Source organism: Paramisgurnus dabryanus, chromosome 12 (assembly GCF_030506205.2).
Source record: "Paramisgurnus dabryanus chromosome 12, PD_genome_1.1, whole genome shotgun sequence".
Taxonomy (NCBI): Eukaryota; Metazoa; Chordata; class Actinopteri; order Cypriniformes; family Cobitidae; genus Paramisgurnus; species Paramisgurnus dabryanus.
Window position 1 is genome coordinate 21584123 of NC_133348.1, and position 27685 is coordinate 21611807.

Genomic DNA, 27685 nt, shown 5'->3' on the forward strand with positions numbered 1-27685 from the left:
CCAAGGCCTTTAGTCAACACTAGCAATTATAAAGTCATCGAACTACTAATGTAAAGTCATTTCTTGTATGTTGGACACATTTTACAGTGGCTGCACAACAGCTCAAGTCGTTTAAAGGCTGCATTGTTTTCAGTCTGTTAGCGAGACTAATATGATGTGGTTTGGTCCACGGGTGAAGTCACAAGACAAATTGGGCTCGTGATCCCAACTGGGGGTAAAATGAATGAAAGGAATTTCATATCTGCCTGCCGCAGGGTACCAGTCAGTGTATTTACATCAATCAGAATATGAAAATAATAATAATGTAATGTGTGTAATGGTGCAGATGTTCAAATTCCAAGTGTTTGAATGGATTGGAAATTTTTGAATGCGTCTTAAGGTTTTTTCCATAATCTGATACGTTGTGCTCTTACAATGGCCTATTTGTTTGTAGGGCAGAATAAAGGGGACACTGATAGAAAGCAGTAAGCTATCAGTCACACTGCGGTCATTTCTCCAAAAATAGCACAGCTTTAAACAGACCCATTCACACTCATTATATGCAGCATCCCACTAATGGAGTCACTTTGGCCTATCACGGGGGTTAAAGTTCAGACCAATGGCTTTTTATCAAACTGTGCCCTGTTTAGACAAAAAGGTTAAAAAGACAGTGTACAAATGAACAGTTTTCATGTAAACATACTAACCGCATCGCTTGATAAATGAATCTGACACCATTAAATAACACGAACCGGCAATTGAAAAGATTGATTTGTGGAAAACAAATCAGATTTATGTGCAGTGGTGAAAGCCTCGCATGCTAGATTGTGAATGGGCTAGATTGTGAATGTTAAGTGACTGTGATCTCATCTTTCCAGCATGACTGAATTGGAAAAGGAGATCAATAATCTTCGCAGCGGTTTGAAGAGCGTTGAAAGCGTAAGTTCCTCTGTGAGATTGTTTACATGCAGGATTTTTTCGTCCGTCTTACGAGCGAGGCTTATATAAATTGTCTCTTTCGTGCAGGAGTTAGAACATCAGAAGAACTGTCCTCAGCAATATGGAGATAAATTTGTGCCTGTGGTCAGCCAGTTCATTACGGTGGCCAGTTTCAGTTTCTCTGACATAGAAGACTCCCTCATCGAGGCTAAAGAACTGGTGAGTATGAATGTGGAGGACTGCATTTGTTTGTCAGAGAAATAAAATATTTCAGTCTTTGTCTTGGCCTCACTTGGACAATATTAAGCATATCAAGTTATATTTTCACTGAATGTTCTTTACATTTTGTAGGGTGATTTTGTGTAGAAATCACAAAAAATCACTTTACTAGATGGGTTTTCATACAGTCACCTATGCATATCGCCTATGGTGCACTTACTGCACTATTTAGGGTGCACTTAATGGAATAAAACTATGTGCTGTCTGTCTGACTGCTGACAACTTGCTTATCCAGAGTATCTTTCAGTCACTGCTTGTTCTCAGATCACAAATACAGTATGTGATTGTAAAGGGCTTATTCTAGTTCTGCATATAGGTCCTACGGCGAGGCTATGTGTCATTTTTTCATATAGACGGTTTCATCGGTGAAACCGTGCGGTGAAGCGATACGCGTCTGGTCTAAACTTCACTTCCTGTTTCAGTTTTTTAATGGTCTGACTATTTTCTAAACTGAACTCTTGAACAAATACCACATTGAAAATAACAAATGTTTTGGTTTCCTAGATAATCTACCTGTTGTTTATTTTGCTTGTTATATAAATATACTACGTTTAAAGGGGCTGTCCGTAAGTTGAGAAATTTCTAACCGTTACTGACACCAGTGGCCGTTATAGAAACTGCAGCCAGTCTCATGCTCGTACTCGGTGGGCACACTCGTACGAGCATGACCACAACAACCAGAGTTGCCATAGCAACCACAGACAGCTCATTGAGATTCACCAGCATGTTTACAAATGTAAGAAAAGTTACAGTACTGTAAGGTTATTGTTTGACAGACCATATTTTAGCAGTGCTAAAATTTTGTTGCAGTGCTACTTTATTTTCAACAGAAGTCTACTTCTTAAAGTTTTGTAACACGACACTGTAAAACACACTCCCGACACTCACAATCTTAATGCACTCGTGCTCTGAATAAAGATAATTCATATAAGAAAGTAACTTTTGAAACGGTCCTGTGCTACATGCTATCGTTAGCATTACACCACAAAATAAATGCTATCATTAGCATTACACCACAAAAACAATAACATGATATATTACAGATGCCCTGTAACTATGTCTTACCTTTGCAGTAAAAAGGAAACCTGCTCAAGGTCTGTTTTCATACCCAGCGCTGACCGGAGCTCCCTCAAGCATCATATGTCAATCCGATGTTTACTCTTGTCTTTTCCCCGACGCCGGTCACGCACTATTTTGGCCGCACTAGATAAGGATTTTTTTTAAACTTACGAGGAGTTTCCATAAGTGTCTGGATTGTGCTGGAAGTTGCTTGCTTCTTTCCGTCTACAGAGTCCATTTGAAACATGTTAGCGATTGCCGCTGTTTACTAATGACTACCGTACGCGTCTATATGGAACGCCCAGGAAGACGAGCACGCGCATGACGTCACATTTTGAATTTCGCGCCAATTCGGACTCGACTCCTTCAAACAGAAAAGAGCCTACAGGCTGATAGAGACAACCGTGGAGGACACTCAAGGTGTCATTCTTTCTATTACATTATGGTTGCCTTATAAATATACAAATGAAAACTCTATCTTAAAGATTTTTTTAAGTAATAACTTACATTCAGCCCCTTTAAAGGTGCAGTGTGTAAATATTAGCGGCATCTAGTGGTGAGATTGCGAATTGCAACCAACGGCTCAGTCCACTGCTCAACTCTCGCTTTTGAAACACATAGACAAGCAACGGTAGCCGCCACCGGACAAACATGTCATCGTCGGAGAAAACTTAGTAAAAAAGTTTGTCCATTAACCTCTCGACGCGCACTAGCTCGAGGACGGAAAGACGTCAGTTTTTTTTAATGCTGCTAACAATATATATATAGCCTACTGTGTACAAACAACAATAATAATAACACTACTATACATCGTTTAAAAGGTCTAAGGGTTTAGCATCAGTGTATGGTGTCCGTTTTGAGATACAATTGCTCTAGCATCATAAATATAGTTTTTTGTTACAGAAGTCCAGATAACAACATGCATAATATAAACTGACTCCTTACCTTTGTGCTGGTATAAGGAACGTGAATCGAATCCAGTCTGTTTCAGATGTGTGAATAACCCATAAAAACTCTCCAACAAAGTACATCCAATGACCAGTTTTGTCCACAAATGCGTATAATCCGTGAAATATAGATATATTTTCCATTGTTTACATCAGATTTCACATGCACGTCTTGTAATAGATTATAATATACAATCTGAGGACTATTTACATCGTAACACTTGTATATGAGAGTACACTCGCGTTCAAAACCAGCGGTCAAACCTGCTTGTACAAGTAGGCGGGAGTATAATACATAATATCCAAACAGCGCTGTCAAATATCGTGACGTCATCTGACTCGCGCGTTCCTCCAATGACTTCATGGAAAATATTGATAGACAGAACGTGTAGCCAATTAGATAACGAATTCAACGATCTTTGTGTGAAGCTTTATTTCCTGGTGTGGATACGGCATTTTATACGCTTATATAAGGATAAACAATAAAAAGAACGAACGTATATGCATGTAAACAAAAGACTTTTATTTTGTGGCTGACTGGCACTTAGAAAAGGCACTTGTCTTACAAAAACTCTCACACACATATTTATCATTAAGATTTTTAGTGTTAAAAAAAGATGTTATGCAAAAACAATTTTATTACAATGTACTTCAGCCTCTCTAACTTTTTAAATGTTTATCTTAAAATAATTTTGAAACATGGAAAATGAAGCTCAAAGTGTCTTCTAACTAATGATACCACAGTTATGCTTATACTGTAAATGGTTTAGTAAACACAGCCCTTTTAGTGAAAGTAGGTATTTTCATGGTTTTGGGCCAGAATGGGGGTGCTTTTCAAGAGGTTAAGGGCTACTGTAGAAACATGGCGGCGCAAAATGGCGACTTCCATGTAAGGGGACCCTCAGTGTATGTAGATAAAAAGGTCTCATTCTTAGGCAATAAACACATAACGGTTCATTATTAAAGGTCTTTATACACCACTGATAATATTGTTTTGCATATTATTTTGCATTTCTGTCAAGAGATGCTTCTAAAAATTACACACTGCACCTTTAAAGGACTTTGTTGTTATTTATTCTTAGCGGAGTTTACCGGAAGTTATGTGTTGACCAAGAAAGCAGCTTGTTTATTTTGTTACTGCTGAAACCATCTATTTATGTCGTTGTCCGCGCTGACGTGCAATTACACATGCAAACCGCTAGTAGGCAGTATCCATGCGTTTAACCCACTGTAGCAGTGCAATAGCCAAAGAAGAAGCAGCTTGGCCAGTAAAACCACAAACGAAGCAGCAGCTTATTATTATATATGATTTAATAAGACCAGCAATGATGTACGTAAATAGACATTTTGATGCTTTTCAAGTTTTCACTCCTCAACTTGGCCCATCTTTGTTTTTACCGTCGCAAGCAGAAATGCTTGTGAAAAAATGCTAAACAGATTCTTTTACCTGATGGGAGGGGTTCTAGTGGACCAATCACCAAGCTTGCGCTCAGTGTTTAAAATTTTGGTGAGGTACACATCAGAATAACGCATAGCCTTTGGTGTAGAACCTACGCACGAGTATAAATTGCACTTATAAAGGCTCAGGTGGTAAAAGTGCATATCCTGGTGGTTCCTTAAGCTTCCTTCAAAGGCCAGCTGTAGAAACAGGCTACAGTCCTCATCTGTCTCCTGCTGACCTTCGACCTCTCGCTGTGAACGCTTCCTATGCAGTGACCTGGCACTTTCACTGGCCCCTAGGGGCCCAGCAGGACACAGAAGAGGAACAGGACATACAACTCTCATTGCTTTCAAGTCTTTAACCTGTGCAGAGTCAGACAGTTGTTAAAATGCACACTTGAGTATTTCTTCAAATGTACAGTAAGGGGAAATGGGTATATAAATAAAATTTTTTCAACCGTGTCTTCATACGGTAAAATTTTCCTCAATATTGTACTTAATTGATAGGTTGAGTTTATTAAAAAAATGTATACATTTATAAAATAAAATAATATTTCAGGCTTATAAAACTTTATTTATTCTTATTACACTGCACTCAAAAATGCTTGATTCTAATCGGCCAGTCGCGACATTCCAAGGTTTGCTATTCCCAGATATTCCCACAACCGCCTGAAACTATAACACACGGTAACCCGGATGCTGCGAATCATTTTGACAGGTACAGTTTAATATTACACAAGTAAAATATAAATGTTTTTAATAGCATATATGACATTATATTTACAAATGATTCAACCAAATAGTGTGGTCGTCTTAAAACTTTAAACAGGTTTTCCTCGCAGAATGTCTGCTTTGTTAAAAAATGAGCAAATAAGATATTTAATGTTCCCTACCTTAGTTATGAGGTAAATAGGTAAATATAATAAGTGGGATAATATACAAGCAGCCAGTTGTTATGGCAAAATAAGCCCCAACAGTGTGTTGTGGGGTTAAAAGGGATAGTTCACCCCATTTACTTCCATAGTATTCTTTTTCCTACTATGGAAGTAAATGGGGTCCACGAACGGTTTGGTTACAAACATTTCTCAAAATATCTTCCTTTGTGTTCATCAGAACAAAGAAATGTATACAGATTTGTAACAACATGAGAGTCAGTAAATGATGACATAATATTCATTTTTGGATCAACTATCCCTTTAAGGGGTAACAGATCATGCATAATAGGGTCATGAATTTAGGTTACACTTTATTTTACATTTTCCTTGATACAGTGTAATTATACATTTAAGTGCTAAGTAAAAATTATTACCAAAATGTACTAAATATAGAGTTAGGATAAGGGTTTAGTTTGGGGTTAGTTGCATGTATTTATACATAATATTACTGTAGTAAATACATGTATTGTTTAACACAGTAAAATAAAGAGTTACTGAATTTAGAAAATGAGTTGATATCCTTCAAACAAGAACTTTACCTGCGAACAACCTCACATAAGACCTGTTTTCAATTTCTTTATTTTTTGGTATTTGTCTTACTGAACTGGCAGGTTTTGTCTTATCTGCCATTGGCTAAGAAGTAATGCTTGGTATTTAATAGTTTCAGTACCTCGAGTTGTCTTATGTAATTCTGTTTTCTCTAATACGCTGTGGAATAAAGGAATCCCTACATACACTACTCATAGCAAAAAAGCTTTAGCCCAACCCTAATCTAGGCCTTCAGTGTTAACCTATAGACATATATAAGATGATATCCAAAACCAGGGAAAAACTGAAATAAATATATGCCCCTTGGCTCAGGCACACGTAGCCCTATAAAGACGCTTTTCCATATGGCAGTGATAAAGGCACATCAAAGGCATTGTGGGAAGGCTTGGCCTCCTCTCCTGTGGTGAGACGGCACGAGGCAGCAGCAGTACCGTGGCAAGACTCCAGTCCCCTGTGTTTAAGCTGTAATCAGCCACTGGAGAAATCTGGGTTAACAAGACCACTTTATGCTTGGCTACCGGTGCTAGATAACTACCTTTGCATCATACAGTTCATTTACTGGAAGTTCATTAGACTCCTAAAGTTTGTTTGCTGACTTTCTGCTTATTCTGCTGCACTTTGTTGTTCATCTCTGTTTACACCTGCTTTTTGTTATTTTTAGGAAAAAACTTGTGCTTTTCAGGGCTCGGCAATACAAATGCCCTATATTCACCTATAACTGTGTCCTTTGTCACTTACATGTGCATTTGGTTTTCTGTGATGATGTCAACATTGTTGCAAATTGTCCAATTTAATAGTGTCACCATAGTAACATCTTGTACCTGGCTGATACACATAAGGATTTTGTCACACTTGTGATGCATCAGTCAGAATGGGTTACAGATTATAAACAGATGAGTAAATAATAAAAACTATTCATTTTTGAGGCTGGACCAATCCTTACCCCTTGGGCATCTTATTCTATCATAAAAGATGTTTTTCTTTTGAATCTCTTAAGATTTTGTGGGTGACTCAGACATGCTCATACTGTATGATTGCTGTGAAAGGAGAGAACGTCATGCCATTCAAATCACCAGAGCTTTGTGTTTTCTAGTTCCTAAAAACAGTCAAGCACTTTGGTGAAGATGCTGACAAGATGCAGCCAGATGAGTTCTTCGGGATTTTCGATCAGTTCTTGCAATCCTTTGCAGAGGCCCGTCAGGAGAACGAGAACATACGGCGGCGCAAAGAGGAAGAGGAGCGTAGGGCACGCATGGAGGCTCAGGTCTGCAAATCTTTAGCGTATTATACCAACAACACTTTCATTAGAACTGGTTGTTAATACAGTAACACATTAGCATTTTTTTTTTTTTTTGTGCATGCTCTGACTCAAGGGTCTTACAACCAGAGAGAGTATAATTTCAACTATTGTAGTTTAGTAGATGTTTAATGCTAATAGAAACTAATACTGCCTTTACGAAGCTTAAAGGGACGTTCCACTTTTTTTGAAAATATTCTCATTTTCCAACTCTCCTAGAGTTAAACATTTGATTCTTACTGTTTTGGAATCCATTCAGCTGATCTCCGGGTCTGGCGCTAGCACTTTTAGCATAGCTTAGCACAATCCATTGAATCTGATTAGACCATTAGCATCGCGCAAAAAAATAACCAAAGAGTTTCGATATTTTTCCTATTTAAAACTTGACTCTTCTGTAGATACATCATGTACTAAGACCGACAGAAAATTAAAAGTTGTGATTTTCTAGGCAGATATGGCTAGGAACTATACTCTCATTCCGGCGTAATAATCAAGGACTTTGCTGCTGTAACATGGCTGCAGCAGGCATTGATATCGAGAAGTGCCTTAAATAGTCCCCTTGGTTACTATTTTCTACAGAGGAATCAAGTTTAAAAAGGAAAAATATCAAAACTCTTTGATTATTTTTTGTTCGATGCTAAAGGTCTAATCAGATTCAATGGATTTGCTAAGCTATGCTAAAAGTGCTAGCGCCAGACCCGGTGATCAGCTGAATGTCAAATGTTCAACTCTAGGAAAGCTGGAAAATGAGCATATTTTCAAAAAAAGTGGAATGTCCCTTTAATGGCCCAGTGATAAAAAAAACCCATTATCTTAGTTATTACATTTTATATTGCCAGCCAAAATATATATCATCAGTATAAAAACATCTCAGGCTGACATTGTCTCTTGTCTTTTAGCTTAAGGAGCAGAGAGAAAAGGAAAGAAAGGCCAGAAAAGCCAAAGAGAACGGAGAGGACGACGGGGGCGAGTTTGACGATCTGGTGTCTGCTTTGCGTTCCGGGGAGGTTTTCGATAAGGACCTGTCAAAGATGAAGCGCAACCGCAAGCGCATCAACAGCCAGACGTCAGACACCGGCAGGGAGCGTCCGATTACCAAGCTTAACTTCTGAACAGCCACCACTGAGCTTAAGTACAGAGACGCACATTATCAGGACTTGCATCATTACAACCAAAAAACCATCATGTGGTGGTGAATGTCTGGAGAGCACTCCTCTCCTCAAATTAAACACTAAACTGGGCGGAGCCGGGGAGAGAAAGCATGTTTACCCAAAGACGGTCAATTTATCATTACCTGTTTTAAAGTGAAGAGAAAGGACTCTTAAATATTAAGGACATGAACCTTATTTAAATATAAACTTTATTAAGAGTACTGGGAGCGTGTTTCCTCGGTGCTGGAGCTGCCAGGATTAAAACGAACTGAAGGTCTGCTTTTTGACCATGCGCAGGAAACATGGCAAAAGGTCCACCTCTTTTTGCCAAAATTAACGCCACTGACTTCAGCATGCCAAGCGTCACCAATGAGCTTTTCCATTTCTTGCTTTTTTGATGCATTATAGGTATGTATTTTAAAGAGGCATAGCGTCAAGTGGAAATAATATGTTAAACCTTTGTAAATATGTCACTGAAAACTAGTAATGCGACTGCAAAACTTTGGGGGTGGCGTGCCCTTTTACTAAGGGTAATTAATAATAATACATATAGTGTTTTTAAGGATATTTCTGACATCAGTAACCAGGGCTGTGGGTAGCTTATAACAGAAAAGGCATTATGGAAGATGACTCCGTTTGTTATATTCGGTACAAGCTAATTGGAAATGATTTTTTAAAGGTTTTTAGGGGCCAACAGGGCCCGTGTTGTCTTAAACACTGTGGACGGTCAATGTACAGATTCTATGCAGTTTCTGATGTCAAGTGTTGCTCAGTTCGAGGACTTTTTACATGAAATGTAGTCATATTTAAAATGATCAAGGCAATACTTTTCCTTTACGTTCTTCCCTCCTGTCTGGAGTCCCTTCAGGCTTTTTTATCTGTAAACTAGTGGTATGGTGTGACGGTTTCTTTTTTCACTGTAAAATACCTCCATTGGACTTTTCTAATTTAAGGAAAATACAGCCTTCCATTGTAAGATGAATCTGAATAAATGTAAGAGTTGAAAAAGTTAGTTTCGCTTTTTAGTTATGCTAACTCAATTGTTAGTAAATGGTAAACAAAGCGCTGGTTTCAAACTCTGGGGGTTGCTTGATGGTTTACACTTAAATAACACATCTGGTTTGTCAGTGTGTTCCATTAAAAACCATGTGTTCATACCTGCAGCTTTTTCTGGGCCAAAATATGGTCAGATGACGCCCCCTGGTGGTCATTAAAACATTACTGTAGCACAGCAAAATAAACCGGAACAATGTAATTCGTTTCCATTCAGTTATTTCTAAAATATTTCATACCACTTATTTATTAATTTATAATCCGTTAAACCAGGGGGATTGTGTAAAGGTTAACCATAATCGGGCCAAGTACCCTTTTGACCGTTTTATAAAATGAGTGGTGCTTGCCCGGCCTATAATAACATGTATGGTACATTATACCTTGAAGTATTTATATTCTTTGTACATACATACACACTTACTCGCATACGATTAAAACAAGCATTACTGAGTTTAATTCAGTCACATATTTAATTATAGGTGGAAAATTTATTTGCATATAGTTACATTTTTATTCTTAGCTTTAACTTTAGTTGTAATACAAATATTCAATTGTGATATCATAAGTCAGAAACTGACGTACAATTTAAGCCCAATTCAAACACTTAAAAATTGCATTGTCTTTTAAAAAGTTTACCTGCATGCATGCAACACTAAGGTTTATTCATTGTTTAATTGTAAATTGCACAATTTGCTTTACAGAGAGATTTGCTAGCTCCAATGATACAGTTTGTTTACAGTACCTAAACTCACACTGGGGACTGTAGTCCTGCACTGTACCTGCGATCAGTCAATGTTTCAACTTTTTACTGGACTTTGGTTAGGATTAGTCGAGTCAACGCAGAAGAAAGCCTTCACTCAGTGGGTCATCGCTCTCCTGGGTAAAACTGGCCACTCCGCTGTAGTGAGCATGACCTGCCACCTCTACTATCACAGCACTGAAGTCTCCACATGTGGTCTCCTTCAACAATAGATTAGTTCAGTTTAGTTTAAAGATTCAGTGCTGAGACATGTTGAGATTTGGTATTGATACCTGTATTGCTTTCCCTGTGAAAACCGATCCTGTAGCTCCGCTCTGGAAGCTTCTGGTCTGGTTCAGCTTGATCAGGCCTTTATGGTACTGAAGAGCTATGCGAGCAGTGACGCCTGACCCGGTTGGGCTTCTATCAACCTGATAACCAATAAAACAAACACTCAGTAGGGAAGTGACAAAGCAGTTGATAGACATTATATGTTTGAAAGTATGTAAGCATGTCGGATCCAGACAAGGTATGTATGTTAAATTGTACCTGTGCATCAGCGAACACGCACAAGTTGGCAGTGGGTTCCTCAGAGAAAGCGTCTTTGCCATCAGTAATGATCGTACCATATAGAAAGGCCAAATCTTCACTAACAGGATGGGATAACTTGACCTATCACAGGAATGAGGATCACAGGTATGGGTGATTCTAAAATTGCACACGAGTATGGCTTATGTTTCTTTCATAAATTTGATCCTAGCTCTGTACCTGGGACTTAACAGCATTTGTCACTGCAGTTGCTGCATCCACCAAATCTCTGGTTTTGGACTTGTTGACATCCAGTCCAAACTTGTCAGCACTCACAAAAGCATAAAGAGCGCCACCATAACTTATATCCACAATGACAGGCCCATATCCAGGTACAGAAACACTCACATCTAGAAAAAAAAACGTGGATTTTTTTTAAATGCATATATTATTTTTGAATGTATATACATTGCATGGACCTGAGCGTTATCCAAAGACAACTCAAATGTACAGCAAATTTCCATAAATATTATTCCCATTATAATCATCAAATCCAATAAAAATTTCTGTGATGTTTATTTGTTATAAATAAAATAATGCACATAATTCACATCTTATTGCTCACCTGTGGCAAACGCAAAAGCAGGTACACTGTGAAATCTGACAGCCCCTGTTTTCCCATCTGAATACTGAGTGAAAGCCTTGACTAAACCGCAGGGGCAGTGTATGTTTATTTGTGTCTCTGGTGAAGTGGGCGCTTTGATCAAACCATAATCCACTGCGAAGCGCCCGAGCGCAATGACAGCATGCCCACACATGGTGCTGTATCCTTCATTATGCATGAACAGAACACCGATGTCTGCTTCAGGCAACTCACTGCTGACCAAGAGTGCCCCGTACATGTCATAGTGACCACGGGGCTCAAACATCAACACTTTGCGAAGGTGATCGAGGTGCTCTCGTACATAGCGACGCTTGGCGAGGATGGTATCACCTATGACCTCCGGGTAGCCGCTCAGGATCACGCGCAGCGGCTCTCCACCCGTGTGCATGTCCACTACTGACAGCACGGACCCGGAGTGAGGAGGAAGCTTTGGGAAGTCCATTGATCACTCTGTAGTTGGAGTTATATAACACATTAAGAGAATAATGCGCAATTTAACTTTGTAAATAGAGGATTTATGAGATATGAGGCTGCTTACCGTTACAAATGCACAGAGTTGAGACTGCAAGTTTTGTATTGACGTCGAAAAAAGTAAATCATGAGGTTTTTGTTATCAATGCAACTATTTATATGAAATAAAACTGCGATTGAATGTAACAAACAATTCCTTCCCTCGATTTAGAAACTTTTTGGGATTGTTTACAGTAGCAGTTTCTGGATTTCCCTGGATTTCAGCTGGAAAGTTGTGTACAGTTGAGCAGTGTTTCATTACTGCCACCCTGTGGCGTGGATGAGAATGCCATTTGTTGTCTCTTGTCGCGATTAACAAAATACGTTTAAATGCGCGCATATAAATTGCGGGGAAAAAAATAAAAACAGCCGGGTCTTTCATTTGATCTTTATTTAAAACCAAAGCCTCGTTTTATCCCAGCAAATTTGCAAAACTGTTTAATACACATTCATGATGGAAAATAGCTACAAAAAGAATCACATTTTTAATACATAGAAATAAAGTTGTTGTTTTTTACTTACATGGCTAAATAATTTACCCAGATTCATGACATTGATGAAACTTAATTTCTAATTTCATACAAAAGTTTTCTAAATACAACATACATAGTTGTGTCATCTGATCGTGTGTGCCCAGTTGTTGGTTAGTTATCCAACATACCTAATAAGTTACAGTATTTAGTGGGCACACATACAAAAGCCATAAGGAAATAAATATATTTTTATGCAAGACAAATCTATCATCTAATACGTCTAATTAATGACCAATTATATATTCGTTAACTATTTTCAATATTTTAGTTATAGATTAAAACCTCTTGGTGTTTCAATTTTAGTTTTGTTTGTTGTTTTTAACAAAAAATTTAATGGGAATATTTCTGTGAATATTTAATGTAAAATGTAAAGTTGCTATTTACAGTTATAGTACAGATGTGTGATGTGTGTGTATTCTTCTTTTCTTTAAAAAATAAAATAAAATAGGGAGCTGTCATTTACATGCAACGTTTATGTCAGTACTGCAACTCGCCGCGTGCTTCCATCGGATCCTGACTCGAGTGAATCTTTTGTAACGATTCGTTCGAACCGATTCCACAGAATCCATCTGTTTCACTAGGTGAAATTCATATTGGAATCACATGTAAACCACATATAATTCAACTTATAAAACAAATTTATTCAACATTAAATTCTCACGGGGACTCGGGGAATTGACTTCTGAAACGAGTCATTCTAACGAACCGATTCGAAAGGAAAGCTCCGAATGAAAAACTGCGTGTGGGGTAGGCTACTTCAGGAGGTTTGAAGGCGGAGTTCACATTCACAACACTTCAAACAAATCTTTGCAGCCACGCTGCACTCAAAGTTTGTTTTCAATTTAACTTTCAATGCTTTCCTGATCAAATGAGCTGTTTGGGAAGTAATTGAAGAATCGTCAAGAACATAAGACAGCATTTATTCATGTGAGTTTATAAACCTTTGTTAAATTAATTGTTAGGTAATGCCAGGTGAGCATCATGAGTCATGACATTAAACGCAATATCAGTTCATAATAAGTTTTTTGTATGTCATAATTTCGCAGAAGTAATATTTTTTAAAGATATTTTTTACTAATTTTTGGGATGTGTTATTTCATTTTAAATCAAATGACGTAGGTGCAATAAAATAGAAATTTGTGTGACTTGGATTTTGCCTGACTTTGAAAGCTGCAATAAGGATACATAATTATAAACATGAGGCTGTCATGAGCATGTATTGGCATGCGGACACTGGCCAGTTTAACTTTCATGTTGCCCTTGTGCTGCTGTCATTTTATGATTTCACAACTGACTTGCAGGTCAACTATTTGTAATGCCTTTAAATAACTGTGTTGTAAAAGCACCTATAATTGAGAGTATGTAAATAGGGTTTATATGGTTAAACTGAAGAAGTTTATTTATTGGTCAGCCTAAACTTTTACTAAAACACTGCACATTTGTTTACATTTGTAACTGAGGGCAAGACCCGGGCAGGTGATCAACGCAAGTGTAAAGATCAGAGATATGCAGAATGCATCAAACATAAACACGATGACTTACCCACCCATATTTTCTCTTGCACAAGCATGAATTAAACAACATTGTTTTACTTTTTAAGTAATATGATTTGATTCCTCTGTGGATATTAATGCCTTTCCCCGCCCATGTGTGTATCACACCGCACCTAGCAGGTCTTTTCAGTATTGGGCTGCTTTGTCTGGTCTTGCCTTTCCACTAATTAGCTGAATGTTTTTGGGTGGTGTCATTATATGTTATATCACAGATGTGCTTGAGGGCCGAAGCCTGTGCAATAGGTGTGTATGGAACAGAAATGATGAATACACCTTTGATAAAAGAAAAGGCCATGCTGGAAACCATGTCCATGCAATAATAATAACCCCCTTTGAATGCAACTACCACAGGCAGTGTCATCATATACAGTTTCACTTTGAGTCAAGCAGTAAGAATGAGGGCGCATGCCACCTTATTATGAGAGCCCAGTTTATGATAGCTGTAATGCAGAGTTATGTAGGTCACCTGTGATTTAACCGCATAACCTTAATATACAATGTGTTTGAAAAAAGTAACATTTAAACCCAAAGTGATACCAAATTATATTTTGCAAAAACAAAGTATAGCTGCTATTTTTGAATCATTAAGATTTTTGCATTGTTATCTTATTTTGAAAATTAAATCCCCAACTTATTTCATTAGCATAACGCGTGTGAATTCTTCCCATGTTTTTAATGAAGATATTTTGATTGGAAAGTATGTGTACTTATTGTGCTGCCTTTTATATTGATTTTAATTAATGAACCGTTTTATCTGTCTATAATTGGTATCGGCAGATACAACTTTTTGCTCACTATTGAACATTGGTCGATGGTTTTAAAAGATTATATCCTGGCAAACAAAAGGAACTCATGCTTTGTGATTATTTTTTAATTGGGTGACAATTGCTGTGTATCTATTACCTTTCACAAATTAAAAATGCAGCCAATGGAAAGCGACAATTTTGCATACACTCCCATGTATTGCAAAAAAGCTTTTACACTCAAGTGAGGTGGTTTTTCAGGCAATTCGAAAAAGGAATATATTGCAGAACTGCATTGGAAACTGTTTATCTGCATTAACAGATCCCCTGACGTGCGTTAAAGTCGCCATGAAACGGAAGTAGCGATTGCCTTATTTTCCCCGTGGTGACGTATATCCGAATGAAACGGCTTTTGAGATGAAATAAGGCAGGGCTGGATTTGAATTTGTCCATCGAGATCTGATTGGATCATTTGAAGTTGGGTCGTGTTGCTAATTGCTAATCACTGCGATCTTCTCCCGGACCCCGCCCACCTGCCATACTTTTGACCGGAAGTGAAGAGAGATCGTTTTGAGGAGGGGAGGAGATTTGCATTTTTGATTAAAGATTATGAGCACACACGAATTTTTTAAAAATAATGAAGCTCACAGATAAGTCATTTGTTAATAATACCACACTATTAAAAATACATATATAGTTTTTCATTTCAATTTCATTGCGACTTTAACTCATATGATAATTTCATAGTTTCAACCGAATCAATCAGAGCAACCGAGTGTGTGACGTATGTTGATATGGCCTCTGTTCTTTTGCAGCCTGAACTGCTAGTTATTTCGCTACAATGAGACTAAAGGCCGTTTCACACGGTACGCGGCAACTGCGAGTGTTTAGTTCTTTTTCAATAGGAGACGTGCGGAAAGCGGCAAAACAGGGGCGGTTACAGAGGTGAAGCGGAGTTGGTCCACACGCCTTGCTCGTGCACCCAAAATCCTATTCCTTCTCCGGACATGGTACTTCATTACAGGCGCCGTTGAAGATAAACGTATTTGCACTAAATGCTGCACAATACAAGAGAAAAGCTGAAGCCGCGCGGCAATTTTGCCGCTTACCGCGTACCGTGTGAAACGGCCATAACAATATGATTGTACTAAGTCTGAGTTAGGGTACATCGACACCTATATTTACAACATTTCATTCATATCACGACATTGTGAGTTATTTACTAAGTCATACAGTCAGACCAGTGGCGTAGCGTCTTGGCATGCAGGGTATGCATGTGCAAATGGGCCCGGGTCAATAGGGGGCCCGCCCCAGCTTTTAATGATAAAATTATTTTTCAATTTAATTTTTATTTGTGGCCGCAATAAATATATTTTGTATGCATATCATGTGTAGTGATTTCTTATTTCTCCATAATGTCTAATTTCTCCGTCATTTCTTTTTTGCCTTTATTTTTTATTTTTTTGCACTCTGCGGCTGCCGTAGACTACTACGCCATAATTTTTTTACATGACGCATCGCCGCGCCAAAAAGAAGAAAACACAGTGTGAGAGGTTACTATAGCGGATATCTACATGAACATTAAGGATGGACAAATATAAAACATAAAAGTGGGGCCTTAAAGGGAAAAGAGAAGGCGGAGAAGTTAGTCACGAGTTAAAAAACCAAAACAATTTTTGTTTTTCTTTATTTAAATCTACCCTTTAAAGTAAAAAAAAGGAAAAATATTTGACTACCTTATTAAAAGTGTATATGTTGTTAACAGACCTGCGCGTCACAGTTAACAGTGTCAGCAGGCAAGGTTGAGGGGGGGGCTTTGGCTTAAGGGGGCCCGTAATTTTTTTATTGCATATGGTCCCCGGGACTGACTTGCCACTGAGTCAGACTATCTCCTACCATTTGTAAGTTAGCCTGACACAGCACACACCCCCTCGGAAGTGAGGCTGCATAAACTTAATTGTAACTTTGAAGCATTAAATCTTCAAATATACGGTCATGCAGCACATCGTTTTAAAGCTTAGACTCTCAGGATTCCACTTACCCACACCCAGCATGAGATGATTTATAGCAGTCATAAAACTGTAATCTAGTTGATAGTTACCTGAACCGGGCGGCACAGATTCAGTTTGTTTACTTGCCATCAAATTCTTTCCTTTATCCTCTTCGGTGAAATTATCCAAAAAAATTGTTTTTATAAATCCCTAAAAGTCCAAGGAAATTAAATATCCAAACCAAAACTATTTGTTTGCCTCAAAATCTCGTTTCTGACCGATTTACGATATAAAATCTATAAACAATAGTTCACTACCAGACACCACACACCCCAGAGTGTCAAAGTATATGGGAGCTGTACCACTTTTAATTTGGGTATGTCGTTTAGAAAAAAAACATGAAATTTCAGCCATTACAATTTGATTGGTTCGACCAGCTTTGGGTCGAGCATAGTTGCGCCACAACGGGAAGACACCAGACTGAACTTCCCGATCTGAAATATTGTGGGCGGGGCTAAGTGCGGCTGGCACCCAGGCTAGCTTTAATTGTGTTTACAGTGTGTTCATGTTTCACATGTAAAAAACGGATTATTTTATTCATCACACAATTTACTTACCTGTATACCGCTGTTTTCACTGTTCTAAAAATGGGCTGATGTCTTCCTTGTACTGACATATTCCTGTGGGCGGAGTTTAGTCAAAAACTCTAATATTAGTCCCTTTCACACATACAGTCTTTACTGGTAATTTACTGGGAAATTACAGTACACAGGTCATGTGTGAACAGAACCTTTCCTGTAAATCAGTGCTGCCAATTTACCAGTAAGAGAGGTTGTAAGATTACCAGTAATTTACCAGTAAGCGCTATGTCTGAACGAAAAATATAGGATTACCGGCATTTAGAACGGACGACGTCAGACCGCACTGACAGCTTCGGGCCAATCATAACGTTTTAATACAGATGACGCGTTAACCCCCGCACTGTTACATACGTTTCTACACACATGCTGCTTAAAAGTCGAGCACACCTGAAGTTAACATCCACATTTCTTCACTGAAGTTGTTTAAAACAGCTTACCATCTATTTGCCGAATTGTCAACGTCCTTAGTACATTCTCTGTGAAGCCTAATGTGCAAACACAGGTTCCGTTTGGCGTCGCCTGACGCAATGTTGTTTGGTCACGAGCAACTACGCGACCGTCAGCGTTTGCCACAGATGTGAAAACAACTAAACACGGAGAGTTGATAACCTTCCATTGCTTACAAATACAACACTGAGCTCGCCGGCCGCGCGAAACAGGTAACTTCCGCTTTCTCTCCGAGTTTACCGGTATTTTGATACTGAATGATGTCTTAATAGGAAAAAGACGGAATGGCACTGCATGTGTAAACAGCACATTTTTGTATTTACTGGTAAATTCATTCTTGCAAATTCATGGTAATTTACCAGAATACCTGTGTGAAAGAGGCTAATGACGTCATTCAACCAGGAAGTAGAGGGCTGTCCTCCAAATCGGCCGTTCACTGTAGGCTTTGAAAGGGGAATTCTGTTAAAGAAAATATATTGCCTGGCAGTGAACTTTGAGCTTTATCATTTTGTAGGTATTATTTATGCTGTGACAGCAACATTATAGCCTGTGCGTTATGCGCCAGCTCAGCCGCATCAAATTTCTGCTGTAAAACACACGTATGATGTGAAAAAAACCCATCGAGCGAAATACCGGAGTTAACATGGCTATGAACGACTTCTGCAGATTATGTAACGTAAATCGGGCCAGAGCTAGTTGAACACGATCCTTACGGTGTCTTTCCACTCACGTCTAAGTGGAGGAACGCCCCTCTCTCCTCTCAAACTCTTCCACCAGACAGCCATAACCATATGTAAATTAAATCTTCCTACCTTTTTTTCTGGTTAATCAGGAACGTCACCAAAGAATGTTTGCCCACGCGTCCTCCACCATTAACTGTGAACAATGAAATTTCCTTCCATGATATCTCGATTGTTGTGCACGTCAAGCTGTGCTGCACACAGTTTCTCGCTGACGATCGGTAATAGTTGATAAATTTAAGTTTTCCCAAAACCTGTCGGGAGTAGGGCAACAACATAATCTCTATTCAAAATGTTTAACAAACACTTTTCTTGTTCGGGCTTAAGTTGGCAAGTGCCGGTTCTCCACAACAGAGCAAATAGCTTTCTGCGCTTCCATGTCCACTACAAACTACAACCGTACATTTGGCGCTTAGCGTCTACGTCACAGCTCTCAGCCCGCCCTCTGTTCGTTGATTCGACGGTTGTTTTGAGACCTGAGGAAAACGGTTTGAATGGGAGGTATCTCAGACTGAGTACAGAAGCGTAATGAAATTTAGCGGAAGTACAAAGTCTGACGTAGTCAGGCTAGCAACATTACACACCAAAGTAAAAAAAATGGAATCAGGAAAAATGGGACCTTTAAACAATTGTTGCACTAGTTTACGTGAATTCTGCTAAATAATGGTGTTTCAAATCAACGCATACATGCTTCAGGTAACCAAGTATTTGCTATGGCAGAATACATGTAGCACGTTATTAACCTATACTATTATTAGCTTTAAATTCCACACAGGTCTCTTCAACTATCTCCTTTCATCCTCCTTTCTCTCCTGTCCCTGTCCATCTGTGTATGTGTGTGGATAAAGTACATGGTCTGCTGGTAACAATGTCTGCATGTACCCAAGGCTGTATTTTCTCTGGTGTCAGTAACAGCAGCAACCCACAGTTTTAGTGTCTCTGAATCTCACCCAGGAACAGCAGGTGTGTGTGTGTGTGTGCGTGTTTGTGTGTGTGTGTGTGTGTGTGTGTGTGTGTGTTTGCACGTAGTGAATGACTGACAGATAAATCAAAAGTGATTTAAAGGCTTAAATGACAGCTTAGTCATTTTTGCATTGATTAAATTGATTTCTATTTAAGGAAGTTCTCGATAGAGGCATTATGTGTTACTCATGCATAGTTCACGTGAAAGTTACTCCTAGCTCACACACATACTGATTAAATATTGTATATGTTACTTTGTAATGTACTACGTAGCTTTGGATAAAAAAGTCTTATAGATCTTATAGATGTACAGTATGTGTTAATATAAGAACAGCAATTTCCTATTAACAAGCCTTTTAGATTATATATTTTTATAAAATAAAAAGCATGTGTCAATAACACTTGTATAGCGTGTACAGTATTAAGGCCATAAGCCATCTCATAAGTCAACCCTGACAAGAATGTAGTGTTTCAGCATTATTAACGTTTGGTTAAGCCCTCAACTGCTTTGGGGGTTTGTGTGTGTGTTGGGGTTTTTGTGATTTATGATTTTTGTTATTTTAAAATGTATGTTGTTTTAATTAATAGCAGTTACTGTATAGGGTTTTTTCACACTGATAATAGTTAACCCCGGGTTAACGTAATCCTGGGTCAGCTGTGTTTAATTGGGGTCATAGCATTCTAACTAGTGATAGACCGATATATCGGCCAGCCGATATATCGGGCCAATATTTGCGAGTTTTATGTGTATCGGCATCGGCCGATACATGGCTGCCTTATTCGCCGATTTTTTTCAGGCATTATTTACAGACAGAGTGCTGGAAGCCGCAAGCGATTGCAGGTCAAGTGACTAAAAACAACCAACCTTTCCATGACAACATCGAAAGATTGTTCCATAGCACCCTCACCTGTTTTTACTATTTGTTGAATATAGTTTTTTTTAGGTTCAATAAATGTTACTTTTTTTAAATTGAGACTTGTAAAATTTGGCAGCATCATTGTGTCATTTTTATGATGTAAATTGAGTGAGCAAAAGCAGTATCGGCTCCAAATATCAGTTCAAGCAAATCGGCAGCCTGTATCGGTCATCGGCTAAGGCTGATGAAACAAAAAACGGTATCGGCATCGGCACTGAAAAATCCATATCGGTCGATCCCTAATTCTAACCCTGCTTCATTTCATACTGTATGTGTTTGGCACCGCAATAAGGGGTTAACCCCACAAAAGCAGGGCTAACCTTGCTTCCGAGCAGGGTGTTACGGTACCTTCACACAGGGTGTAAGCGTTAACGCTTCTCATTCACATTTAATGGGTGATGTCATGCGTTGCTGAACTGATTTGTGGATCTGTCAGTGACGCGTCACTGTCGTCGCTTGCGGCAGAAGTTGAAAATTATCAACTTCTCAAGCGCCAACGCGTGCGTCAGCCAATCAGATCGCCTTATGCAAATGACCTGGTGCGAGATAGCCTATTATATTTGTGCAAGACCGGAGCATGTGTTGCGGCCACTGTGATTGGCTGTTAGCCACGCTTCAGAGTAGACAAGCCTTCTGTCAAGCATTAGCGCTTTCGCCCCGTGTGAATGAAATCATATCCCGGGGTTAATTTCAGGAATATCCCTTCTTCTAAAATAACAAGTATGAAAAGATCCTTAACCTAGGGTTAAAAGTGTGGTTTAGAAGAAAGATTACCCAGTGTTAAGTGCAGTGTGAAAACCCCTTAAGTGTCCAAGACAAATTTCCTTTGGGATAATAATAAAGGTCTGTCTTCATATCTGTATATGTGTTTGCTTGTACTTGTCATTTGTCGCCCTTAAGGAGCAAACAGTACAGTATTTCCTGTGTTATTCATTAGTAGCAGTTTGTTCATTAATCCTGCTTCAGACTTTATTGGCAGTTAGTGTTGTGGGTTTGGAATTTGATTTGCTTTATCTCCCCGGGGCTGACGTCCTTCAATGGCTTCCTTCATCACATTATAACCTTATGCTGATGATGTTTATCTGTTCATGTTTATCTTTCTTTCTAATTTACAGAACTGTCAGAATTATTTACATCTTGCACATTTGGCAGACACTTCTATCAAAAGCTACTTGTTGTACATTCAGTCTATACTTTTTTTTTATCAGTATGCGTGCTCCCTCACTGGGGATCAAACTTGTGATCTTTGTGTTGCTAAAGCAATACTCTGCTGCTAACTAAGCTACAGAAACACTGATAAAGGGTCTGTTGTTGAAGCTTCTTGTGTTCTGTGACTCATCACTTTTGTACGTAAGCGCTGTCCTCAGATCAGCAGACTTATAAACATACAAAAATGAGAAACAATATGGCCGAAATGTTGTGATGATGCAAACAGAAACCGCGACCTGCACGTGCTTGTCTGAAGCAACATGTCTGCAGTGTGGATGTATGTAACCGCAAAAAGGCGCTTAAGTGAGCAGCTTTCTGTACGCACAAACGCACATGCGGTTGAGTGTGTCGGGTCCAGCTCCAGTCAGACGTGATGATCCTTCAAAGATCAGAACTCTTGATGTGTAAACTTTATAGAGAGTTGTGCTACTGTGTCTCATACTGTAGTCCATTAACATACATTTGCGAATAAAGCAATGGAAAAACAATGTAACGTTTTTATGTATAACGACTGTTTATACTGTTTGGAATTTGTGTTCGGTCTCTGTGTGCGCACGCGTTTAAGTGCACTCACTAGTGCATACATGGAGAGATGCATTTCAAAAAAGCAAGCAAACATAAAATCTTTCTGTTATTGACAGGGCACATACAAACAAAATGATCTCCACAGTTTCTTTTTTAATAAAAACATGTGTTTATGTCTTAAGTGTATTTATAGATTATACAGAAACCATTCTGTGCTTATTTGTTCTTAAAGCGACAGTAACCTCAATTAACCTACTTGAGTCTGTGTCATTAATGTTAATCAAACAATGCAAGACAAAGAGAAAATCACTTCTGTAGCTCTAAAATAATAATAAATATATTTAATTTATACAATAAGACAGTGTTATGATTCATTTAATTTGATTTCTGGCCCTAATGCTAATTTCAGACCTTACTTAATGTGCATCTTTGTTCTTTTTTTAAAATGTTTGCAATTTCTTTATTTGTTATTAGATTTTTCCCACCCCTTTTTTGCTAATCCAAATTTTTTTTTTTTTTAGAGTTTTGTGATCCGTCACACCACTAGTAAAGTTAGTACACAGTAATAGCCCTAAATGCAATGGTACTAATAATTGGCATAATAATTTTTTTCGGTTTTTGGCCTTGGTTTCCTCTTTTTCGGATTCGGCTTAGAATTTTCATTTCTGTGCAACCCTAATAAAAAAAGTGCAAGAAATTCAGCTTTATTTGGCAACTCCTTGCTTGTCAAAAAAGTTTAAATGAATTGTAAATTCAAGTTGATAAAACACAAAAATTGTGGTGTATGTTTGTTCCCTATGAATCGAACCCATCACCTTTTTGTTGCTAATGCAATTCCTAGTGATCACCTAGTGAGCTAAGGGAACACTGCAGGAACACTTTTGATTTTCGAAAATATCCGTCTTCTCTTACCAAAATCAATTGTGAAGCTTTCACATCAAGACAAATCCTGACTTGTTGGTTATGTGTCATTCCATTGCTGTGTGTTGTAATAAAAATCATCATCATTATCATTTCTCTCTATCACTTTAGTGGGGATAAGTATGTAAAACCATCAAAACAGAAGTAATGGCGACAGGGGGAGAAACCTCTTCTCCAGCCGAGGATGAGAGGATCATCCCGATGGACATCGATGATGTACACATGCTCTTGCAAGGTCAGTCCAAATATTTATCATCAAATCAAGAAATTTGAGTTTGATTTGATCAAATAATCTCTTATTTTCTGCTAGATAAGGTGCAAGGCTGAGTCTGTATATTAAATTCGTATTGACTTATAAGCATACGTTTTATAAGGAAGTAGTCAGGTTGCATTGTGGCAAACAGATGGGAATTTATTTAGTGAAAGGATTCTCTGGGGCATTTTGCCAAATGATCATCCCATGACAAATGTGTTTTACCACTTGAGATCTGCGGTTTGCTTTATTTGTTTTACAAGTTCTCTTCTATTTGCCGCCTCTTTCTGAAGTTTAGGGTGTATACCATAATCTGTCGATTCAAACAGAAACATGTTTCAAATAGGCGTGCTACAAGTTCTGTCTATCAAAGAAAGGCAAAAGTGACTTGTTTTCATTTTTTGGAACCTGTTCATCTTAGCTACACATGTATCTCATGTATATACATAGTACTGTGACTCTATGGTGGTTCTGCACCATTAAACGATGCATAAGGCAGCCATACAGTATAAATGTGATCGTGGTGATAAAAGTGACTGTGGATGGGCTATGAGTCTTTACTTAAAGACTGTCATGTTTTTACCCAAAATCAGCTTGCAGTGCATTTAAGGTTTTAACATTTTAACAATGACTCTGGGAATCTAACCCACGACCTTGGCATTACTAATGTAGTGTTAGCTGTTATGTCTCTTGTTTCATGTCCTTTCACTGCTGCGTAAGGGTCATTTCCCCCACGTGTCTTTCAAGGTTTCTGTGTTGTGCTCGGTTCAGACCGTCGCTGCTTGCTGGTGCATGGTTGCCAGGTTACGGGTTATTTGTTTGCTATGACGACAGGGCGGTCTTAAAGACAGACATTTTCACTGAAGTGACATCATGTGTTTGTGTTTAGCTCAGTGATGCTTTTCATCTGGTTAAAGATTGCCACACATTAGTTAGCAGTTTTAGTTTGGTTTTATGAATGCAACCATTGTTCTGTCTATATACTGGGTGCAGGAGGAGGGAACTGTGCCACAGATCAGTCTGCTTTTGCATGTGGTAACTTTTTCATATTAGCAATGGTTACTGTCAGCCTGTTGAATGTTTTCCCATTAAACTAAATAATGATCTTATAAAGGCCCAGTCTACTTTTAACAGCACATGAAGTTACAAATGAAATGCACACGACTGTGATGGATGAGCTATTCAGCCGTCTGGGTTTCTCTACGAGGAACATGTCTGGGTTGTTAATGAAATGAGGGAAAGTTTAATGTAGATATGAAGAAAAATGTTGTTTGAGGCGGAGGCTTATAAATCGGTGAGCTGAGCCAGGTTTCCAGCAGTCGTTCGACGTTCCCAGGTTAAAAATAGATGCGTATGAATGACATGTTGGGAACTGATGTGCTGTGAACCAAAAGCCACAAAACTGTGTTCTGGCAAGGTCTTTACATATTTGTGCATGGATGTAGTTATGCCAGTTTGCACTGTTTCAAGCACACAGAATACGTAGCATGTAGTTTTACAACATGCATGAGTTTGTTCTAGGTCGAATCTAATATAATGTTATTTTATTAACAGTGGAACAGGAGCAGATTCAAAAGAGAACTTTTACAAACTGGATCAATGCACAGCTCTCCAAGGTAAATCCAAGCACAACAAGTACGATAATGCCTCACACTTTTGGATGCAACTGCAAATGTTATTTTAGAATGTAATACGCATGGTTTGGATAATGAACATTTAAATAGAGAAAAATATTGCAGTTTTACATGCTGCATTGCCATATCGCGTATTACATTGTTTTGTTTCTGATGTTTTTTATTGGAGAAATATACAATATTCCATATACAAATCCAATGAACTTAAAAGAAATCAGATTAGATGATCCTCCATTTTGTCCTTATACATACAAACACTGTAACTGAATTGATGGCCATTGATGATGGTCTATTCTATTCTGTCTTTGCGAGTTTGATTATGAATAGTTATTCACAATCACCCGGCAGCGGTGCTCTTCAACGGGCCATAACATGAGCTGTGCACCCCTTTCAATGTTGTTTGGCCACATGTCAGGCCCAAGCGTTTTTGAATCTCCTGAAGCAAGTGATAACCTGTATGGATATTGAATGATCTGTAATGCATCTGTAAAACAGATTAACACTATAATGACACATTTACTTTTGTAGACAATACAATTATTTATCAACTTATGAATAGAAGATACTATAGTTGTTTATTCCCACTTTGGCATGCGATTTTAATTTTAAATAGTTATAAATAAAAAGACAGTCAGTTATACATAAAATAAGCAATAAAAAAGCAATGAAAAAGTTTAAAATGGCTTTTAAAGGCCTGTGCAATGTGGATAACAGGATTTAAAGCAGTGTTTCACAACTAGGGGGTCGGGGCCCACAGGGGGCCTCAGCAGATTTCCAAGGGGGCCTCAAGATGATTTAAAATTAGGGATCGACGGATATGGATTTTTTTAGTGCTGATACCGATTTTTGTTTCATCAGCCTTAGACGATGACCAATACAGGCTGTCGATTTTCTTAAGCTGATATTTGGAGTAGGCATGGGCCGGTTACCGGTTTCAAGGTATACCGAGGTTTAAAACAGTCAAGGTTTCAAAACCACTAAAATGTTCTGTGATACCGTCTCCAAGGTATGAGCTGTGCTTATACAAAATTCATTAAATCATGAAGTCATGTGATTGATTTGATGTTTACATTTAATATATATTACGAAAATATTATATATGTTTTGAAAGCATATTATAATTTAAAGGCTTTATTGAACCTGGCATTTGAAAATAACACATTTTAGTGTTGCAATGGCAATACCGCAACACCGTGAAACCGTGGTATTTTTGCTAAAGGTTATCATACCGCCAGAATCTTATACCGGCCCATGCCTAATTTGGAGCCATTACAGCTTTTGCTCACTTAATTTACATCATAAAAATGACACGATGATGCCAAATATTACAAGTCTCAATTAAAAAAGTAACATTTATTGAACTTAGAAAAACTATATTTAACAAATAGTAAACTTTACTACTACAAATATATATATATATATATAGAGAGAGAGATGAGAAATAAAAACCCTCTTTGTCCAGCTATGATCAGCTGTTAGTCCGAGCTTTTGATGTTGTCATGGATTGTCATGGTTGTTTTTAGTCACATGACCTGCGATCGCTTGCGGCTTCCAGCAATCTGTCTGTAAATAATGCCGGACAAAATCGGCGAACACAGCAGCCACGTATTGACCGATGCCGATACACATAAAACTCGCAAAAATCGGCCCGATATATTGGCCGGCCGATATATCGGTCTTTCACTATTTAAAATTATAAAAAATTGGACAAAACAAGCATTAAAATAACATAAAACAAGCGAAAATCAAGATGTTGCTTATTTTTTGGTGATTATATTAGAGAATATTAATTTGTCTAGTCATTCCAAGCTCTAGTTAATTTTATTTGGAAAAAAATAAGTGAGTGGGGGGCCTTCAAATATTGTGGGCAACTAGGGGGCCTTGAAGTAAAAAGGTTGGGAACCACTGATTTAAAGGGTTCAAGGTGAAGGGCACCAGTAGCAGCACCAAAAGAATTGCTAAATTTTTTGTAATAAGTTTTAAAACATCTTTGCTAAATATCCCCACATTAAATGTCCCTGTTAAACTATAAATAGGTACTTACCCTATGAAAACATCACTTTCTGTACTGTATCTTAACATACAGTGATTTCTAATGACATGTTTCATATAAATTATTTAATAGTTTATTCTTATTTTAACAGTTTAACATCAGCAATGCTCAATTTACTGCCATTTGAACACTATAGCGAAGTAACATTGACGTGTGTTTCAGAGGAGTCCTCAGACCTCCATCCAGGATCTGTTCACAGATCTTCGTGATGGGACTCAACTGTTGGACCTGCTGGAGGTGATGACTGGCGAGCGAATGGTGAGCTTCTGAAATGATGTTTGGCACATTGTATCATAGAAATGTGCAAAATACTGCATGCATTGACAGGTACTGTAGCATTCAATGGAGTTTGTTTTTTCATGTGTAGAAACGGGAGAAAGGTCACGGTGTGTTTCAGCAGAGAGGAAACATTGAGACTGCTTTGAACTTCTTAAGGAATAAATCAGTAAGTGGTCTTACAAGGGGAACGTATGTTTCAGATATTCTGAGACTG

General features: G+C 38.2%; 3 protein-coding genes across 7 annotated transcripts in view; 2 read left to right on the top strand and 1 right to left on the bottom strand.

Annotated features, from left to right (window-relative positions):
* daam1b (dishevelled associated activator of morphogenesis 1b) overlaps positions 1 to 9830 on the top strand; it is a 100894-nt gene extending 91064 nt beyond the window's left edge. For both annotated transcript variants that reach the window (XM_065257165.2, XM_065257166.2), the window contains 4 exons: positions 858 to 918; positions 1006 to 1137; positions 7221 to 7391; positions 8324 to 9830. In XM_065257165.2, coding sequence (XP_065113237.1) covers positions 858 to 918; positions 1006 to 1137; positions 7221 to 7391; positions 8324 to 8536 — 577 coding nt within the window. In that variant the 3' untranslated portion in view covers positions 8537 to 9830. The remainder of the gene's footprint in view (positions 1 to 857; positions 919 to 1005; positions 1138 to 7220; positions 7392 to 8323) is intronic.
* A 249-nt stretch (positions 9831 to 10079) lies between these two features.
* On the bottom strand, positions 10080 to 12334 carry l3hypdh (trans-L-3-hydroxyproline dehydratase). Its single transcript, XM_065257167.2, has 6 exons — positions 12098 to 12334; positions 11521 to 12009; positions 11136 to 11305; positions 10917 to 11039; positions 10661 to 10798; positions 10080 to 10588 (listed from the first exon to the last, which is right to left on the bottom strand). The coding sequence occupies exons 2-6, from the start codon at positions 11999 to 12001 to the stop codon at positions 10463 to 10465; spliced, it is 1038 nt and encodes a 345-aa protein (XP_065113239.1). The 5' UTR covers positions 12002 to 12009; positions 12098 to 12334; the 3' UTR covers positions 10080 to 10462.
* A 1058-nt stretch (positions 12335 to 13392) lies between these two features.
* syne2a (spectrin repeat containing, nuclear envelope 2a) overlaps positions 13393 to 27685 on the top strand; it is a 132118-nt gene continuing 117825 nt past the window's right edge. For all 4 annotated transcript variants that reach the window (XM_065257168.1, XM_065257171.1, XM_065257169.1 and 1 more), the window contains exons 1-5: positions 13393 to 13529; positions 23364 to 23487; positions 25060 to 25121; positions 27355 to 27450; positions 27560 to 27637. In XM_065257168.1, coding sequence (XP_065113240.1) covers positions 23400 to 23487; positions 25060 to 25121; positions 27355 to 27450; positions 27560 to 27637 — 324 coding nt within the window. In that variant the 5' untranslated portion in view covers positions 13393 to 13529; positions 23364 to 23399. The remainder of the gene's footprint in view (positions 13530 to 23363; positions 23488 to 25059; positions 25122 to 27354; positions 27451 to 27559; positions 27638 to 27685) is intronic.

Bases quoted from the DNA above. Each gene is read 5' to 3' on its own strand.
- l3hypdh (XM_065257167.2), bottom strand. From the start codon at position 12,001: ATGGACTTCCCAAAGCTTCCTCCTCACTCCGGGTCCGTGCTGTCAGTA. The intron at 11,040-11,135 runs GTACAGAGCTAG...TTCCTGTGATAG, and splicing joins CAAATGCTGTTAAGTCCCAG to GTCAAGTTATCCCATCCTGT. The intron at 10,589-10,660 runs GTATCAATACCA...CTATTGTTGAAG, and splicing joins TCACAGGGAAAGCAATACAG to GAGACCACATGTGGAGACTT.